The following is a 21,447-nucleotide window of genomic DNA, read 5'->3' as shown; positions in this document are numbered from 1 at the left end:
TGACACCTCCCACTTCACTCTGGCTATTAAGGGTTAATACTGATCCCACAATGCTTTTTGGATTCATCTCCCTTCCCCCACCCCTAAACACCCCCCTGGGGCTCCTCAGCACAGTCCTTCTCTAGAGGCTACCCAGATGCTTCAAACTGACACCTCCCAACCGCCTTCACCTCTCACTTCACTCTGGCTATTAAGGGTTAATATCGATACTACAATGGTTTTGGCTTCATCCCCCAACCCCCACCCCTAGACACCCCCCTGGGGCTCATCAGCACAGTCCTTCTCTAGAGGCTACCCAGATGCTTCAAACTGACACCTCCCACTTCACTCTGGCTATTAAGGGTTAATACTGATCCCACAATGCTTTTTGGATTCATCTCCCTTCCCCCACCCCTAAACACCCCCCTGGGGCTCCTCAGCACAGTCCTTCTCTAGAGGCCACCCAGATGCTTCAAGCTGACACCTCCCACTTCACTCTGGCTATTAAGGGTTAATACTGATCCCACAATGCTTTTTGGATTCATCTCCCTTCCCCCACCCCTAAACACCCCCCTGGGGCTCCTCAGCACAGTCCTTCTCTAGAGGCCACCCAGATGCTTCAAGCTGACACCTCCCACTTCACTCTGGCTATTAAGGGTTAATACTGATCCCACAATGCTTTTTGGATTCATCTCCCTTCCCCCACCCCTAAACACCCCCCTGGGGCTCCTCAGCACAGTCCTTCTCTAGAGGCTACCCAGATGCTTCAAACTGACACCTCCCAACCGCCTTCACCTCTCACTTCACTCTGGCTATTAAGGGTTAATATCGATACTACAATGGTTTTGGCTTCATCCCCCAACCCCCACCCCTAGACACCCCCCTGGGGCTCATCAGCACAGTCCTTCTCTAGAGGCTACCCAGATGCTTCAAGCTGACACCTCCCAACCGCCTTCACCTCTCACTTCACTCTGGCTATTAAGGGTTAATACTGATCCCACAATGCTTTTTGGATTCATCTCCCTTCCCCCACCCCTAAACACCCCCCTGGGGCTCCTCAGCACAGTCCTTCTCTAGAGGCCACCCAGATGCTTCAAGCTGACACCTCCCACTTCACTCTGGCTATTAAGGGTTAATACTGATCCCACAATGCTTTTTGGATTCATCTCCCTTCCCCCACCCCTAAACACCCCCCTGGGGCTCCTCAGCACAGTCCTTCTCTAGAGGCCACCCAGATGCTTCAAGCTGACACCTCCCACTTCACTCTGGCTATTAAGGGTTAATACTGATCCCACAATGCTTTTTGGATTCATCTCCCTTCCCCCACCCCTAAACACCCCCCTGGGGCTCCTCAGCACAGTCCTTCTCTAGAGGCTACCCAGATGCTTCAAACTGACACCTCCCAACCGCCTTCACCTCTCACTTCACTCTGGCTATTAAGGGTTAATATCGATACTACAATGGTTTTGGCTTCATCCCCCAACCCCCACCCCTAGACACCCCCCTGGGGCTCATCAGCACAGTCCTTCTCTAGAGGCTACCCAGATGCTTCAAACTGACACCTCCCAACCGCCTTCACCTCTCACTTCACTCTGGCTATTAAGGGTTAATATCGATACTACAATGGTTTTGGCTTCATCCCCCAACCCCCACCCCTAGACACCCCCCTGGGGCTCATCAGCACAGTCCTTCTCTAGAGGCTACCCAGATGCTTCAAACTGACACCTCCCAACCGCCTTCACCTCTCACTTCACTCTGGCTATTAAGGGTTAATACTGATCCCACAATGCTTTTTGGATTCATCTCCCTTCCCCCACCCCTAAACACCCCCCTGGGGCTCCTCAGCACAGTCCTTCTCTAGAGGCCACCCAGATGCTTCAAGCTGACACCTCCCACTTCACTCTGGCTATTAAGGGTTAATACTGATCCCACAATGCTTTTTGGATTCATCTCCCTTCCCCCACCCCTAAACACCCCCCTGGGGCTCCTCAGCACAGTCCTTCTCTAGAGGCCACCCAGATGCTTCAAGCTGACACCTCCCACTTCACTCTGGCTATTAAGGGTTAATACTGATCCCACAATGCTTTTTGGATTCATCTCCCTTCCCCCACCCCTAAACACCCCCCTGGGGCTCCTCAGCACAGTCCTTCTCTAGAGGCTACCCAGATGCTTCAAGCTGACACCTCCCACTTCACTCTGGCTATTAAGGGTTAATACTGATCCCACAATGCTTTTTGGATTCATCCCCCTCCCCCCCACCCCTAAACACCCCTATGGGGCTCCTCAGCACAGTCCTTCTCTAGAGGCTACCCAGATGCTTCAAACTGACACCTCCCAACCGCCTTCACCTCTCACTTCACTCTGGCTATTAAGGGTTAATATCGATACTACAATGGTTTTGGCTTCATCCCCCAACCCCCACCCCTAGACACCCCCCTGGGGCTCATCAGCACAGTCCTTCTCTAGAGGCTACCCAGATGCTTCAAACTGACACCTCCCAACCGCCTTCACCTCTCACTTCACTCTGGCTATTAAGGGTTAATATCGATACTACAATGGTTTTGGCTTCATCCCCCAACCCCCACCCCTAGACACCCCCCTGGGGCTCATCAGCACAGTCCTTCTCTAGAGGCTACCCAGATGCTTCAAGCTGACACCTCCCAACCGCCTTCACCTCTCACTTCACTCTGGCTATTAAGGGTTAATATCGATACTACAATGGTTTTGGCTTCATCCCCCAACCCCCACCCCTAGACACCCCCCTGGGGCTCATCAGCACAGTCCTTCTCTAGAGGCTACCCAGATGCTTCAAACTGACACCTCCCAACCGCCTTCACCTCTCACTTCACTCTGGCTATTAAGAGTTAATATCGATACTACAATGGTTTTGGCTTCATCCCCCAACCCCCACCCCTAGACACCCCCCTGGGGCTCCTCAGCACAGTCCTTCTCTAGAGGCTACCCAGATGCTTCAAACTGACACCTCCCAACCGCCTTCACCTCTCACTTCACTCTGGCTATTAAGGGTTAATATCGATACTACAATGGTTTTGGCTTCATCCCCCAACCCCCACCCCTAGACACCCCCCTGGGGCTCATCAGCACAGTCCTTCTCTAGAGGCTACCCAGATGCTTCAAACTGACACCTCCCAACCGCCTTCACCTCTCACTTCACTCTGGCTATTAAGGGTTAATATCGATACTACAATGGTTTTGGCTTCATCCCCCAACCCCCACCCCTAGACACCCCCCTGGGGCTCCTCAGCACAGTCCTTCTCTAGAGGCCACCCAGATGCTTCAAGCTGACACCTCCCACTTCACTCTGGCTATTAAGGGTTAATACTGATCCCACAATGCTTTTTGGATTCATCTCCCTTCCCCCACCCCTAAACACCCCCCTGGGGCTCCTCAGCACAGTCCTTCTCTAGAGGCTACCCAGATGCTTCAAACTGACACCTCCCAACCGCCTTCACCTCTCACTTCACTCTGGCTATTAAGGGTTAATATCGATACTACAATGGTTTTGGCTTCATCCCCCAACCCCCACCCCTAGACACCCCCCTGGGGCTCATCAGCACAGTCCTTCTCTAGAGGCTACCCAGATGCTTCAAACTGACACCTCCCAACCGCCTTCACCTCTCACTTCACTCTGGCTATTAAGGGTTAATATCGATACTACAATGGTTTTGGCTTCATCCCCCAACCCCCACCCCTAGACACCCCCCTGGGGCTCATCAGCACAGTCCTTCTCTAGAGGCTACCCAGATGCTTCAAACTGACACCTCCCAACCGCCTTCACCTCTCACTTCACTCTGGCTATTAAGGGTTAATACTGATCCCACAATGCTTTTTGGATTCATCTCCCTTCCCCCACCCCTAAACACCCCCCTGGGGCTCCTCAGCACAGTCCTTCTCTAGAGGCCACCCAGATGCTTCAAGCTGACACCTCCCACTTCACTCTGGCTATTAAGGGTTAATACTGATCCCACAATGCTTTTTGGATTCATCTCCCTTCCCCCACCCCTAAACACCCCCCTGGGGCTCCTCAGCACAGTCCTTCTCTAGAGGCTACCCAGATGCTTCAAGCTGACACCTCCCACTTCACTCTGGCTATTAAGGGTTAATACTGATCCCACAATGCTTTTTGGATTCATCCCCCTCCCCCCACCCCTAAACACCCCTATGGGGCTCCTCAGCACAGTCCTTCTCTAGAGGCTACCCAGATGCTTCAAACTGACACCTCCCAACCGCCTTCACCTCTCACTTCACTCTGGCTATTAAGGGTTAATATCGATACTACAATGGTTTTGGCTTCATCCCCCAACCCCCACCCCTAGACACCCCCCTGGGGCTCATCAGCACAGTCCTTCTCTAGAGGCTACCCAGATGCTTCAAACTGACACCTCCCAACCGCCTTCACCTCTCACTTCACTCTGGCTATTAAGGGTTAATATCGATACTACAATGGTTTTGGCTTCATCCCCCAACCCCCACCCCTAGACACCCCCCTGGGGCTCCTCAGCACAGTCCTTCTCTAGAGGCTACCCAGATGCTTCAAGCTGACACCTCCCAACCGCCTTCACCTCTCACTTCACTCTGGCTATTAAGGGTTAATATCGATACTACAATGGTTTTGGCTTCACCCCCCAACCCCCACCCCTAGACACCCCCCTGGGGCTCATCAGCACAGTCCTTCTCTAGAGGCTACCCAGATGCTTCAAACTGACACCTCCCAACCGCCTTCACCTCTCACTTCACTCTGGCTATTAAGAGTTAATATCGATACTACAATGGTTTTGGCTTCATCCCCCAACCCCCACCCCTAGACACCCCCCTGGGGCTCCTCAGCACAGTCCTTCTCTAGAGGCTACCCAGATGCTTCAAGCTGACACCTCCCAACCGCCTTCACCTCTCACTTCACTCTGGCTATTAAGGGTTAATATCGATACTACAATGGTTTTGGCTTCATCCCCCAACCCCCACCCCTAGACACCCCCCTGGGGCTCATCAGCACAGTCCTTCTCTAGAGGCTACCCAGATGCTTCAAACTGACACCTCCCAACCGCCTTCACCTCTCACTTCACTCTGGCTATTAAGGGTTAATATCGATACTACAATGGTTTTGGCTTCATCCCCCAACCCCCACCCCTAGACACCCCCCTGGGGCTCATCAGCACAGTCCTTCTCTAGAGGCTACCCAGATGCTTCAAACTGACACCTCCCAACCGCCTTCACCTCTCACTTCACTCTGGCTATTAAGGGTTAATATCGATACTACAATGGTTTTGGCTTCATCCCCCAACCCCCACCCCTAGACACCCCCCTGGGGCTCATCAGCACAGTCCTTCTCTAGAGGCTACCCAGATGCTTCAAACTGACACCTCCCAACCGCCTTCACCTCTCACTTCACTCTGGCTATTAAGGGTTAATATCGATACTACAATGGTTTTGGCTTCATCCCCCAACCCCCACCCCTAGACACCCCCCTGGGGCTCATCAGCACAGTCCTTCTCTAGAGGCTACCCAGATGCTTCAAACTGACACCTCCCAACCGCCTTCACCTCTCACTTCACTCTGGCTATTAAGGGTTAATATCGATACTACAATGGTTTTGGCTTCATCCCCCAACCCCCACCCCTAGACACCCCTATGGGGCTCCTCAGCACAGTCCTTCTCTAGAGGCTACCCAGATGCTTCAAACTGACACCTCCCACTTTACTCTGGCTATTAAGGGTTAATACGGATCCCACAATGCTTTTTAGCTTCATCTCCCTTCCCCCACCCCTAGACACTCCCCTAGGGCTCCTCAGCACAGTCCTTCTCTAGAGGCTACCCAGATGCTTCAAACTGACACCTCCCACTTCACTCTGGCTATTAAGGGTTAATACTGATCCCACAATGCTTTTTAGCTTCATCTCCCTTCCCCCACCCCTAGACACCCCTATGGGGCTCCTCAGCACAGTCCTTCTCTAGAGGCTACCCAGATGCTTCAAGCTGACCCCTCCCAACCTCCTTCACCTCTCACTTCTCTCTGGCTATTAAGGGTTAATACCGATTTCACAATGGTTTTTTGCTTCATCCAACTCCCCCCACTCCTAGACATCCCCCTGGGGCTCTTTAGCACAGTCCTTCTCCAGGGCTCTCCAAAGGCTACCCAGATGCTTCAAGATGACACCCCCCAACCTCCTTCACCTCTCACTTCTCTCTGGCTATTAAGGGTTAATACCGATCTCACAATGGTTTTGGCTTCATCCCCCAACCCCCACCCCTAGACACCCCTATGGGGCTCCTCAGCACAGTCCTTCTCTAGAGGCTACCCAGATGCTTCAAACTGACACCTCCTAACTGCCTTCACCTCCCACTTTACTCTGGCTATTAAGGGTTAATACCGATCCCACAATGCTTTTTGGCTTCATCACACTCCCCCCACCCCTAGACACCCCCCTGGGGCTCCTCATCACACTCCTTCTCCAGGGCTCTCCAGAGGCTACCCAGATGCTTCAAGCTGACCCCTCCCAACCTCCTTCACCTCTCACTTCTCTCTGGCTATTAAGGGTTAATACCGATTTCACAATGGTTTTTTGCTTCATCCAACTCCCCCCACTCCTAGACATCCCCCTGGGGCTCTTTAGCACAGTCCTTCTCCAGTGCTCTCCAGAAGCTACCGAAATGCTTAAAGCTGACACTTCCCAACCGCCTTCACCTCCCACTTCTCTCTGGCTATTAAGGGATAATACCGATTCCACAATGGTTTTGGCTTATCCCCCTCCCCCCACCCCTAGACACTCCTATGGGGCTCCTCAGCACAGTCCTTCTCTAGAGGCTACCTAGATGCTTCAAACTGACACCTCCGAACTGCCTTCACCTCCCACTTTACTCTGGCTATTAAGGGTTAATACCGATCCCACAATGGTTTTGGCTTCATCCCCCTTCCCCCACCCCTAGACACCCCGTGGGGCTCATCAGCACACTCCTTCTCCAGTGCTCTGCAGAGGCTACCCAGATGCTTCAAGCTGATACCTCCCAACCTCCTTCACCTCTCACTTCTCTCTGGCTATTAAGGGTTAATACCGATCCCACAATGCTTTTTGGCTTCATCCCACTCCCCCCCCACCCTTAGACACCCCCCTGGGGCTCCTCATCACACTCCTTCTCTAGAGGCTACCCAGATGCTTCAAACTGACACCTCCCAACCGCCTTCACCTCTCACTTCACTCTGGCTATTAAGGGTTAATATCGATACTACAATGGTTTTGGCTTCATCCCCCAACCCCCACCCCTAGACACCCCCCTGGGGCTCCTCAGCACAGTTCTTCTCTAGAGGCTACCCAGATGCTTCAAACTGACACCTCCCACTTCACTCTGGCTATTAAGGGTTAATACTGATCCCACAATGCTTTTTAGCTTCATCTCCCTTCCCCCACCCCTAGACACCCCTATGCGGCTCCTCAGCACAGTCCTTCTCTAGAGGCTACCCAGATGCTTCAAGCTGACACCTCCCACTTCACTCTGGCTATTAAGGGTTAATACTGATCCCACAATGCTTTTTAGCTTCATCTCCCTTCCCCCACCCCTAGACACCCCTATGGGGCTCCTCTGCACAGTCCTCCAGGTCTCTACAGAGGCTACCCACTTGCTGCACGAATCATGCAGACACCTGTCAACCGCCTTCACCTCCCACTTCACTCTGGCTATTAAGGGTTAATACCGATCCCACAATGCTTTTTGGCTTCATTCCCCTCTCCCAACCCTAGATACCCCCCTGGGGCTCCTCAGCACAGTCCTCCAGGTTTCTACAGAGGCTACCCACATGCTTCACGAATCATGCAGACCCTTGTCAACTGCCTTCACCTCCCACTTCACTCTGGCTATTAAGGGTTAATACCGATCCCACAATGCTTTTTGGCTTCATTCCCCTCTCCCAACCCTAGATACCCCCCTGGGGCTCCTCAGCACAGTCCTCCAGGTCTCTACAGAGGCTACCCACATGCTTCACGAATTATGCAGACACCTGTCAACCGCCTTCACCTCCCACTTCACTCTGGCTATTAAGGGTTAATACCGATCCCACAATGCTTTTTAGCTTCATCACACTCCCCCCACCCCTAGACACCCCCCTGGGGCTCCTCATCACACTCCTTCTCCAGGGCTCTCCAGAGGCTACCCAGATGCTTCAAGCTGACCCCTCCCAACCTCCTTCACCTCTCACTTCTCTCTGGCTATTAAGGGTTAATACCGATTTCACAATGGTTTTTTGCTTCATCCAACTCCCCCCACTCCTAGACATCCCCCTGGGGCTCTTTAGCACAGTCCTTCTCCAGGGCTCTCCAAAGGCTACCCAGATGCTTCAAGATGACACCCCCCAACCTCCTTCACCTCTCATTTCTCTCTGGCTATTAAGGGTTAATACCGATCCCACAATGGTTTTGGCTTCATCCCCCAACCCCCACCCCTAGACACCCCTATGGGGCTTCTCAGCACAGTCCTTCTCCAGAGGCTACCCAGATGCTTCAAACTGACACCTCCTAACTGCCTTCACCTCCCACTTTACTCTGGCTATTAAGGGTTAATACCGATCCCACAATGCTTTTTGGCTTCATCACACTCCCCCCACCCCTAGACACCCCCCTGGGGCTCCTCATCACAGTCCTTCTCCAGTGCTCTCCAGAAGCTACCGAAATGCTTAAAGCTGACACTTCCCAACCGCCTTCACCTCCCACTTCTCTCTGGCTATTAAGGGTTAATACCGATTCCACAATGGTTTTGGCTTATCCCCCTCCCCCCACCCCTAGACACTCCTATGGGGCTCCTCAGCACAGTCCTTCTCTAGAGGCTACCCAGATGCTTCAAACTGACACCTCCGAACTGCCTTCACCTCCCACTTTACTCTGGCTATTAAGGGTTAATACCGATCCCACAATGGTTTTGGCTTCATCCCCCTTCCCCCACCCCTAGACACCCCGTGGGGCTCATCAGCACACTCCTTCTCCAGTGCTCTGCAGAGGCTACCCAGATGCTTCAAGCTGATACCTCCCAACCTCCTTCACCTCTCACTTCTCTCTGGCTATTAAGGGTTAATACCGATCCCACAATGCTTTTTGGCTTCATCCCACTCCCCCCACCCTTAGACACCCCCCTGGGGCTCCTCATCACACTCCTTCTCCAGGACTCTCCACAGACTACCCAGATGCTTCATGAATCATACAGACACCTGTCAACCACCTTCACCTCCCACTTCACTCTGGGTATTAAGGGTTAATACCGATCCCACAATGCTTTTTGGCTTCATCCCACTCCCCCCACCCCTAGACACCCCCCTGGGGCTCCTCAGCACAGTCCTTCTCCAGAGGCTACCCAGATGCTTCAAGTTGACACCTCCCAACTGCCTTCACCTCCCACTTCACTCTGGGTATTAAGGGTTAATACCGATCCCACAATGCTTTTTGGCTTCATCCCACTCCCCCCACCCCTAGACACCCCCCTGGGGCTCCTCAGCACAGTCCTTCTCCAGAGGCTACCCAGATGCTTCAAGTTGACACCTCCCAACTGCCTTCACCTCCCACTTTACCCTGGCTATTAAGGGTTAATACCGAACCCACAATGCTTTTTGGCTTCATCCCACTCCCCCCACCCCTAGACACCCCCCTGGGGCTCCTCAGCATAGTCCTTCTCCAGAGGCTACTCAGATGCTTCAAGTTGACACCTCCCAACCTCCTAACTGCCTTCACCTCCCTCTTTACTCTGGCTATTAAGGGTTAATACCGATCCCACAATGCTTTTTGGCTTCATCACACTTCCCCCACCCCTAGACACCCCTGTGGGGCTCCTCATCACACTCCTTCTCCAGGGCTCTCCAGAGGCTACCCAGATGCTTCAAGTTGACACCTCCCAACCGCCTTCACCTCCCACTTCACTCTGGCTATTAAGGGTTAATACCGATACTACAATGCTTTTTGGCTTCATCCCCCTCCCCCCACTCCTAGACACCCCCCTGGGGCTCCTCAGCACAGTCCTCCAGGGCTCTCCAAAGGCTACCCAGATGCTTCAAACTGACACCTCCCAACTGCCTTCACCTCCTACTTCACTCTTCCCTCCTGATTAATACACTGTCCTTCTCCTTACAGCTCATGCCAGCAGCGGCTGTCGCATTCAATTCTCAGTGACTTAGCTTTAGCGCTCATCGATGGAGCAGTCTTTGAGATCGTTCAGGGTCTGCTCGAGATCCAGCACTTAACAGAGAAGAACCTGTATAATCAACGCCTGAAGCTTCATGGTGAGCATAGAGGTAGGTCCAAACAAATGCTGCCTTCTGCTCTCGAAAGCAGGAAATAGAGAAATGGCACTAGATTAAGATACTAATCTCAACAATAATAACAGCAGTTCATATACCGCAGTACCATGAAGTTCTATGCAGTTTACAAAAGATTAAGCAAAGGTACAAATTGATTGACTTAAGAGGGGTGGAAGAAAGAGAAAAAATAGGACAAGTTAATCGCTATTGAGGGGAGAGAGATGAGTGGATCAGTTGTCTAGATGCTTTAGGAACAGGTGTGTTTTTAGACGTTTCCTAAATTCCTCATAAGTAGTGGGCGAAAGCAATTGTTCTAGGTCTTTACCCTATGATGCTGTGTTTTTTCAGTTTGCAACCTCTCACTGGGGGGGAAACGAAGTTGGAATGTGAGCTTCTCTTGTGTCTGTTGGCTGAGAAGGAGAAAAGGTCAGTTATGTATTTAGGGGCAAGTCCGTGTAGTGCTTTAAAGCAGAAGCAGATAAATTTAAACTTTACGCGTGCCTCCATCGGCAGCCAATGCAGCTGCCGGTAGTAGGATGTCACGTGGTCAAATTTCTTTAGCCCAAAGATCAGTCTGACTACTACATGTTTCTCTTTGCTCTTCTGTAGGCTTTCTAGCATTTAGTTACAGCCTTTATCTCTACTACTTGCACTGCTAAGGTTATTCCATGCTTCCACCACTTTTTCAGCTTGTGTGAGAAAAATTTTACAGATTACTGTCTGACATAGGTACATCAGCATAGCCTTACTGGGTCAGACCAATGGTGTATTCCATCTTCATGGAGGCCAATTCAAGTCACACGTACCTGTCAACATTTCATGCCACTGATCCAAGGCAAGCAGTGGCTTCCCCCAGGTCTATCTCAACAGCTGATGAGGACTTTTCCTCCAGGAACGTGTCCAAACCTTTTTTAATACCAGTTGCATTAGCCAATCTTACCATATCCTCTGGCAACACATTCCAGAGCTTAACCATTCTATGAGTGAAAAAATATTTCCTGCTCTTGGTTTTCAAGCTATTACTCTCTAACTTCATCGAGTGTCCCCTAGTCTTTGTAAATCCTGATGCACTATAAAATTGATCAACTTTTACCCTTTCTGCACCACTCAGGATTTTGTAGACTTCAGTCCTATCCTCACTCAGCTGTCTCTTTTCCAAGCTGAAGAACTCTAACCTCTTTAGTATTTCCTCATACGAGAGGAGTTCTATCCCCTTTATCACCTTGGTTGCTGTTTTTGAACCTTTTCTAGTTCCGCTATATCTTTCTTGACATAAGGAGACTAGAACTGAACGCAATACTCTAGGTAAGGTCACACCATTGAGTGATACAGAAGCATTCTAACATTCTTAGTCTTGTTTACTATCCCTTTTCTAATAATTCCTAGTATCTTGTTTATTTTCTTGGCCACCACCGCACATTGAGCAGAAGGTTTCAGCATATTGTCCATGATGACACCCAGATCTTTTGCTTGAGCGCTGACCTCCAAGATGGACCCTAGCATAAGAACATAAGAATTGCTGCTGCTGGGTCAGACCAGTGGTCCATCGTGCCCAGCAGTCCGCTCACGTGGCAGCCCTTAGGTCAAAGATCAGTGCCCTATTTGAGTCTAGCCTTACTTGCATATGTTCTGTTCCAGTAGGAACTTATCCAACCTTGTCTTGAATCCCTGAAGGATGCTTTCCCCTATAACCGCCTCTGGAAGAGCGTTCCAGATTTCTACCACTCTGGGTGAAGAAGAACTTCTGTACGTTTGTAAGGAATCTTTTCCCTTCTAACTTTAGCGAGTGCCCTCTCATTCTCTTCACCTTGGAGAGAGTGAACAGTCTCTCTTTCTCTACTAAGTCAATTCCCTTCAATATCTTGAATGTTTTGGCCATGTCCCCTCTCAGTCTTCTCTTCTCAAGGGAGAAGAGGCCCAGTTTCTCTAGCTTCTCGTTGTACGGCAACTCCCCTAGTCCCTTAACCATTTTTGTTGCTCTTCTCTGGACCCTTTCGAGTAGTACTATGTCGTTTTTCATGTATGGTGATCAGTGTTGGACGAAGTATTCCAGGTGGGGGCGTACCATGGCCCAGTATAACGGCATGATAACTGTAAGGTTTGATAGTGGCTCTCACAATATTAGGTTGTAGGGGTTACGTGAGAGGTGCCCTTACAAATGCCAGGTCCCAGGTTCAATTTCCTCACCGAAGATTCACCAGGAGTAGAATCAAATAAGAAACACAGCCAGAGGTGATTGCATAAAGAATATATTATAGAAATAGGCTTACAGAAAAGTAGGATTCATAAAAGTTACAATTACAGAGACTGCTTCTGTGTTCTTGTGAATGAGAGAGAACACACAAAGAAAGAGAGAGAGAGAAATAGGGGGGTGGGGAGAGTGATGTCCCAAGCTTCAGGTAGAGAGCAAGACGAACAAGAAGAAGGGGGTTATGTTATGAGGGGGCTTTTATAGTTTGGAAACTTATTCTAAATATAGAATCTATTGAGCTTCAATAGAAGTTAAACATCCCCATCCGTATTAAACTTGTGCTAGACAGAAGAAGAATAGGCTGAAGTCAAATGTAATTTCCAGTATGCCTCTGACAATAGTTTCTGATTAATCTTAGTTATCTGTGCACCTGGGCCCATTGTATATCCTAAGCTGCCATCCTAAGCATCAGACATTAACACATCTTCTTAGCACTTCTTCGCCCCTCTTAGCTGCAAGTTGGTTTGTAATCATGATTTAATCAGGGCTATTTGAAACCGTCTTTAGGGCTGTTAGAAACAGTCTGCCTGTGATCTATCTGCATCAACATCCCAGAGTCAGATTGATATAATTTCCCATAGGCCTTTGCTGACATTAGTTATGCCAACTGAAAATACTGATTGCTAGCAATAGCTATGCTGACAATAACCTTTTCAGATCTCTTTGTGATCCCCTTAATCATTCCTAGCATTCTGTTCACCCTTTTCGCTGCCACCGTGCATTGTGCGGACAGTTTCATTGACTTGTCCGGTAACTATGATTTCCCAATGTGCATCACTTTGCATTTGTCCACATTAAATTTCATCTGCCACTTGGATGCCCAGTCTTCCAATTTCCTAAGGTCCGCCTGCAATTTTTCACAATCCGAATGCGTTTTAACAACTTTGAACTGTTTAGTATCATCTGCAAATTTAATCACCTCACTCATCATTCTAATTTCTAGATCATTTATAAATAAGTTAAATAGGACCGGTCCCAGTACAGAACCCTTCCTCCTTTCTGCCCCCTGCAGTCCAACATCTCCCCTCCCCTCCTCCTTTCTGGCCCCCCTCCCAGTCCAAAATTTCTCCCTCCTTTCTCTCCCAGCCCCCTTAAAAACCACTATGTTTTATCGCTTTTTAGGCTATAGCTCCAAAGAATGTTAATGGATCTTTCTTTGTGATCTAATTATGTAAACTGAATCAAACTCCCATTGTTAGGAGATGATTCGGTATATAAGACTAAGAATTAGATTAGATTATTTACATAAAAATTTGACTATACAAACATAATAATCATAAAGGCAAGTACTACATAACTTGAAATAGCATTCGAGTGCACAAACTGAGTCCTTGACATACTATAAGCCAACTTTTCAACCGCAGTCAAACCCCATCACATAAATGCATTGACAAACAGCCTAATTTGGGCATATGTAACCGCAAGGTACCAGCCAGAGTGTTCCAAAGCTTCACCCCCCAACACCATAGCATCTCTAATCCTTGAATGTACAATTAACTTGCTCTTGTTAGAATTTAACTGCATACTTGATTCATAAGAACATAAGAAGTTGCCTCCGCTGGGTCAGACCCGAGGTCCATCGTGCCCAGCAGTCCGCACCCGCGGCGGCCCATCAGGCCCATGACCTTTAATGTGATCCTTCTCTAATCCCTTTTATCCTTCTATCCATACTCTGTCTAAAACCTATCTCTACCTCTATCTGTATCCTTCAATCCCCCTATCGTTCAGGAATTTATCCAATCCTTCCTTGAACCCCCGTAGTGTACTCTGTCCTATCACAACCTCCAGAAGCGCATTCCAGGTGTCCACCACCCTCTGTGTAAAGAAGAACTTCCTAGCATTGGTTCTAAAATTGTCCCCTTTCAGCTTCTCTGAGTGCCCCCTTGTGCTTGTGGTTCCCAATAATCTGAAGAATCTGTCCCTTTCCACCCTCTCTATGCCCTTCATGATCTTGAAAGTCTCTATCATGTCTCCTCTGAGTCTCCTTTTTTCAAGGGAGAAGAGCCCCAGCCTTCCCAACCTGTCTGCGTATGAAAGGTTTTCCATACCTGTTATCATTTTCGTCGCTCTTCTCTGGACCCTTTCAAGTATCGCCATGTCCTTCTTGAGGTACGGTGACCAATACTGGACACAGTACTCCAGATGCGGACGAACCATCGCACGATACAGCGGCATGATGACTTCCTTCTTCCTGGTTGTAATGCCCTTCTTAATAATACCCAACATTCTGTTTGCTTTCTTGGAGGCCGCTGCACATTGTGCCGTTGGTTTCATTGTAGTATCTACCAGCACACCCAAGTCTTTTTCAAGATTACTATCCCCTAGCACTGACCCCCCCATTTTGTAGCTGAACATCGGGGTTTTTTTCCCTAAATGCATAACCTTGCATTTCTCTGTATTAAAGCGCATTTGCCATTTGCTTACCCACTCTTCCAGTTTGTTAAGGTCCCTTTGTAGGTCTTCACATTCTTCCATGGTTCTAACCCTGCTGCAGAGTTTGGTGTCATCCGCAAATTTTATAACTTCACACTTCGTCCCCGCTTCTTGGTCGTTTATGAATACATTGAACAGCAGCGGTCCGAGCACCGACCCCTGGGGAACACCGCTCGTGACCTTCCACCAGTCCGAGTAGTGGCCCTTCACTCCAACCCATTGCTTTCTGTCTGCCAACCAGTGTTTAATCCACCTGTGTACGTCCCCTTAAACCCCGTGGCTCCACAGCTTCCTAAGAAGCTGCTCATGGGGCACCGTGTCAAAGGCCTTTTGGAAGTGTCTATGATGTCTATGGGTTCTCCTTTGTCCATCTGGCTGTTTATCCCTTCAAAGAAGTGCAGTAGGTTTGTTTGGCACGATCTTCCCTTGCAAAGTTCTTCGTGGGCGATAGATTTCAAACCATCCCTTCAAAACAAAAGGAGAAACATGATTTATCCCAGGACAAGCAGGCAGCATATTCTCTACATGTGGGTGACGTCACTGACGGAGCCCCCTAGCAGATGTTTTCGCAAGCAGACTTGCTTGAAGACCTTCAAGCTTGCGATTGGCCCGTGTATGCGCGCGTGCCCCTCCTGCCCGGTCTAGGGCATGCGTCTTCTCAGCTTGTCGTCAGTTCTCTGTTTTCCGTGGAGCCGGAAGCACTGCTCCCTTGCTTTGCGCGATATCGTTGTCCCTCTTGCACTGCGGCTTTTTTGATTTGTTTCAGTTAAGTCGCTGTGCCAGCGTCTTTATTTTCCCTTTTTCTGTTCGTATATTTTTGACCGGGTTACCGGTCGTGCTCTGGTCACCTGGCCTCACGGGGCCGCGGCCGTCTTTTTTCTTATGTCATAGAAAACTTAGAAACATAGAAAGATGACGGCAGAAAAGGGCTACAGCCCACCAAGTCTGCCCACTCTACTAACCCACTCCATCAAGTCTGAGTGCCTTACTAGGCCTCAGTAGGGATCCCACGTAGATGTCCCATTTATTCTTAAAGACAAGCACGCTGGTGGCCTTGGCCACCTGCTCTGGAAGCTTGTTCCAGTGACCCACCACTCTTTCCGTGAAGAAATACTTCCTGTGTCACCCTTAAATTTCCCTCCTCTGAGTTTGAGCGGATGCCCTCTCGTGGCCGAGGGTCCCTTGAGTAGGAAGATGTCATCTTCCACCTCGACACGACCTGTGATGTATTTAAAAGTCTCAATCATGTCCCCTCTCTCCCTGCGTTCCTCCAGAGTGTAGAGCTGCAATTTGTTCAGTCTCTCTTCGTATGAGAGGCCCTTGAGCCCCGAGATATTCCTAGTGGCCATCCGCTGAACCGACTCAACTCTAAGCACATCTTTGCGGTAATGTGGCCTCCAGAATTGCCCACAGTACTCCAGATGAGGTCTCACCATGGTTCTGTACAGTGGCATTATGACCTCAGGTTTCCTGCTGACGAAACTTCTATTGATACATCCCATCATTTGTCTTGCCTTGGATGATGCTTTCTCTACCTGTTTTGCAGCCTTCATGTCTGCACTGATGATCACTCCCAAGTCTCGTTCTACTGTCATCCTAGCTAATGTTTCTCCATTTAAGGTGTAAGTTTTGCACGGATTTCTGCTACCGAGGTGCATGACCTTACATTTCTTTGCGTTGAAGCCCAGCTGCCATGTCGAGGACCAGCTTTCCAACGCAAGCAGGTCCTGCGTCATACAATCCTGCAAATTACTTTCCCTTACTGTATTGCATATTTGGCGTCATCGGTGAATAATGTTACTTTACCCTGAAGTCCTTGTGTCAAGACCCTTATGAATATGTTAAAAAGCAGTGGACCCAGGACTGAACCCTGCGGCACTCCGCTGGTCACTTCCGATGTTTCGGAGAAGGTGCCATTGACCACCACCCTCTGAAGTCTACCACTCAACCAATCATTGACCCATGTAGTTAGCGTCTCACCTAACCCCATTGATTTCATCTTATTTAGAAGCCTGCGGTGTGGGACACTGTCAAAAGCTTTTTTTTTTTTCCATTATATTTTTATTTTCAAATTTCATAAAAAGTGTACATAATAATAAAATATATTTGATACATGCATGTTATCACTTTTATATCTATCACAATATTTGTCTGAATTTGATTTTCCCCTTCACCCTCCCCCCACCCCTTCACCACTTTAATATAATATTTTCAAATTTTGTAAAAGTATATAACATGTTTGAATACAAATGATAATTATTCAATATCATATTTATGTCTATTGTAATATATTCTAGATAAATTTTATTCATTTTCCCTCCCCCCACCCTTCTATTATCCCTTAATCTTTTGTTACATTTTGTATCATATATTATAATATATTATATCTAAATTGTTTTTCTTACCCTCCCTATATGTGTGTCATAAGAAGATCTCTAAAAGAAGAAAAGAAGAAAAAGTATTCTATTATTTAATCATTATAGTATTTTGTCAATGGCCCCCATATTTTTATAAATTTATTATATGTCCCCTTTTGTATTGATATTGTTCTTTCCATTTTAAAAACATGGCATATTGTATTCCACCAAAATGTATAATTTAGGTTGTTGTAATTTTTCCAATTGTTAGTTATATGTTGAATGGCAACCCCTGTCATAATTAATAAAAGTTTATTATTTTCTGGTGAAATTTGACTTTTTTTTCTCATCATTGTTCCAAATAAAATTGTATCATATGATATTGCAATATGATTTTCCATTAATTTATTAATTTGTGGCCAAATTGAATTCCAAAATATTTTAATATAAGGACAATGATATAATAAATGATCTAATGTCCCTGGTTCTAGATTACAGTGCCAGCATCTATTAGATTTAGAACTATCTAGTTTTTGTAAACGAGTAGGGGTCCAAAAAGCTCTATGTAATAAAAAGAACCATGTTTGTCTCATAGACGCTGACACTGTACATCCCATTCTCCAAGACCAAATTAGTGGCCATTGAGATGCATTAATTTGATGTCCAATCTCAATGCTCCAAATGTCTCTTAGACCGTTTTTTGGTTTTTTATTCAAATATCCAGATATTAATTTATACCACAATGCGGCTTGATGTCCTAGGAAGTCTGCTTTAAAGCATAAGAACTTTAAACTATATTGATTGTTTAATGATTTCCATTCAGGGAACCCAACCTGAATGGCCTGCTTCAATTGCAACCATTTAAAACTTTGTGTTTTATTAAGACCAAATCTATGTTGCAATTGTGAAAAATCCAGCAGTTTACCTTCTGAAATAATATCATCTAGAGATCTAATTCCTGCAATAATCCAGTTCTTCCACAGGATTTGAGCTCCGCCAATTTTGATCTTGGAGTTTATCCATATGGATTGATTAGTTGATTTATATATTGGGTTGGGTGTTAATTTATCAATAAATCTCAATGTTTTCCAAGTATCCATTATTATTTTATTTTCTCTGTATCTTTTGGGTATATTAATACTTGGTAAATGTACTAAATTTAGGGGAAACATAAGGCGCCATTCCAAATATAACCAATCTGGTGCATTATCCATAAGTTCTGGGAGGATCCAATACATACCCTGACGTAGAATATAGGCTTGATGGTACCTATAGAAATTTGGAAAATTTACCCCTCCCTCCTTAATTGATTTTTGTAAGGTTACTAAAGCTATTCTAGATGTTTTACCAAGCCAAAGAAATTTTGTTAAAATTCTATTAATATTCTTATAAAAGGACCCCTGAAAATAAATAGGTATCATACTCATTTGGTAGCAAACCACAGGCAAGATCATCATTTTAATAGTTTGAACTCTCCCCCACCAAGATATATGTAGTGGGTTCCATTGTTCACATAACTCCGTTACTTTTTTTAATACATATTTTTCATTTTCTTTTACAGTATCTTCAATTGTTTTTTTAACTTGAATGCCTAGATATTTAAATCCTTCTTCTTTCCATATGAATGGAAAAGTATCAAATAATCCTTTTACACAGTGAACATTCAAGGGTATAATTTCAGATTTATTCCAATTAATTTTATAACCTGAAAATTTGCCAAACTTATCAATTAATTTCAATAAAGAAGATAAGGTAGATTCTGGATTTCTCAAATAAAGCAAAATATCGTCAGCATAAGCCGAAATTTTATATTCCATATCTGAATATGGAATTCCTTGTATCTCCTTCGTTTGCTGTATTGCTAACAATAAGGGTTCTAATACAACATCAAATAACAAAGGAGATAAAGGACAACCTTGTCTAACTCCCCTCTGCAATTGAAAACCATCAGATATCTTATTATTAATATTTAATCTTGCAATCGGGAAGCTATACAATGTTTTTACCATTTGTATAAATCCAGAACCTATACCAAACCATTCTAAAGCCTGATACATAAAATTCCATTCTACCCTATCAAATGCTTTCTCGGCATCTAATGAAACTGTAAATGCCGGTTCATCCATTTTTTTTGACAAGTTTAGCATGTGAAATAATAGTCTAGAGTTATTGGAGGAATGTCTTTTAGCAACGAAACCCGTTTGATGCATATCTATAATATGTGGGAGAGCTTTGGCCAATCTCAAAGCCAAAATTTTCGCCAAAAGTTTATTATCAACGTTTATCAAAGATATAGGCCTGTAGTTCGAAACCAAAGTAGGATCTTTATTTGGCTTAGGCAAAACAATTATTATTGATTCAGCCATAGTACCTTTTATATTACCTTTTATAAGTTGTGTCTGATATAATTTTAATAATTGTGGGGAGAGGATATTTTGAAATGTTTTATAAAATTCTACTGTGTAACCATCACCACCTGGAGCGGATCCAACTCTAAGAGATCTCAATGCTGTTTCTAATTCTTTTAATGATATAGGCTCTTCTAAACTTCGTTTTATATGATCAGGAATCTTAGGTCCATTTATTAGATCTAAAAATTTTTTTCCATCTTTTTGTTTCTCCAAATAAGGTTCAGAAGAATATAGATCCTTATAAAAATTTAAAAATTGTTTTAATATTATATTTGTTTGATTTGTTATTATACCATTATCATCTTTAATTCCATTAATATTAGTTCTCCTTTTTTTTGCCTTAAGATAATTTGCTAATAATTTTCCCGCCTTATTAGAATTTCCATAATACATTGTTTGCTTGGAAAACAAATCTTTTCTTATCATTTTTGAAGTTAATTCGTTATATTTACCTTTTACTTTCAAAAGAGCTTGCAAAACTTCATATTCCCATTTGCTTATCAATTTAGCTTCTAATATTTTTATTTCTTTTTCTAATTCTATATGTTGTTTTTTAATTTGTTTCCTAATAAAAGCTGAATATGATATGATATTACCCCTCATAGTTGCTTTAAATGCATCCCATACATTTTCTATAGATGTATCTTCCACTAAATTTATTTGAAAGAATTCATTAATTTGTGTTTTAAAATTTTCCAAAAATTTGTCATCTACAAGCAATGCATTATCAAATCTCCAAAGAGGTCTATTATTTTCTAATTGATCTAATTGTAATTCTATCCATATTCCTGCATGATCCGAAATGATAATAGGATCAATGGAGGCTTTACTCACTTGTTGCACTTTATTTGTTGAAACAAAAATATAATCTATTCTTGAAAATGATTTATGAACCTGTGAACAAAATGAATACTCCTGATCATTAAAATGAAGAATACGCCATATATCTTTCAAATCACATGATCGAACTAAATTATCTAAACCTAAAGATTTAATATTTTTACCTGGTTTTTTATCCAATAATGGATCCATTACAGCATTAAAATCTCCAGCCACCACTAAATTAGAGGCAGCCAGTGGTAATAACATATTTTGTAGCTTTTTGAAAAATTCTGATTGATTCGAATTAGGGGCATATATATTAAATAACGTCAGGGTATCATTTCCCATACTTATATCGATATGTATCCATCTTCCATGTGGATCTGAATTTTTTATCTTTATATTGGCCATACATTTTTTATTTATAAGGATTGCAACCCCTGCTTTTTTACCCACTGCTGGAGCAAAAAAACATTCTTTTATCCATCCACCTGATAATTTTTGTGATTCCTTCATATTAAGATGGGTCTCTTGCAGACAGTAAATATCTGCATTTTGTTTTTTTAAATATGTTAATATTTTTTCCCTTTTAATTACATGATTCAGGCCATTGACATTAATAGAATATATTTTAAAAGACATTATATATTTTAATACTTTTCATTATCTTATTCTTCCTCTCCTCTTTCATATTTAATAAACAAAAAATTTTCTTCATGACACACATATTAAACCCTAATATATCTCCCTTAATTATTCTAATAAATATTCTTCTTATCCCTCCCTTTCCCACCCAATACATTGGCTGCTTAAGGATACACATTGGAAATATAATCCTAACATTCTCCCCATTCCAGGCAATCAATATTCAATTGTTTAAACAAATTTCCCTTCTATCTATCT

The 21,447-nt window shown here is 45.4% G+C and overlaps 1 protein-coding gene across 4 annotated transcripts in view; it reads left to right on the top strand.

Annotated features, from left to right (window-relative positions):
* The window catches only part of LOC117365379 (protein DGCR6-like), a 47,621-nt gene that overhangs the window by 567 nt on the left and 25,607 nt on the right, over positions 1-21,447 (top strand). For 3 of the 4 annotated variants that reach the window (XM_033955768.1, XM_033955767.1, XM_033955765.1), the window contains exon 2: positions 10,104-10,264. In XM_033955768.1, the coding sequence (XP_033811659.1) occupies positions 10,104-10,264 (161 nt within the window). The remainder of the gene's footprint in view (positions 1-10,103; positions 10,265-21,447) is intronic. The other variant, XM_033955766.1, reaches the window with a different exon arrangement.

Source organism: Geotrypetes seraphini, chromosome 8 (genome assembly GCF_902459505.1).
Source record: "Geotrypetes seraphini chromosome 8, aGeoSer1.1, whole genome shotgun sequence".
In the NCBI taxonomy this organism is placed as follows: Eukaryota; Metazoa; Chordata; class Amphibia; order Gymnophiona; family Dermophiidae; genus Geotrypetes; species Geotrypetes seraphini.
The sequence above is the reverse complement of the archived record's forward strand: the minus strand, read 5'-3'. Positions and strand labels throughout refer to the sequence as shown.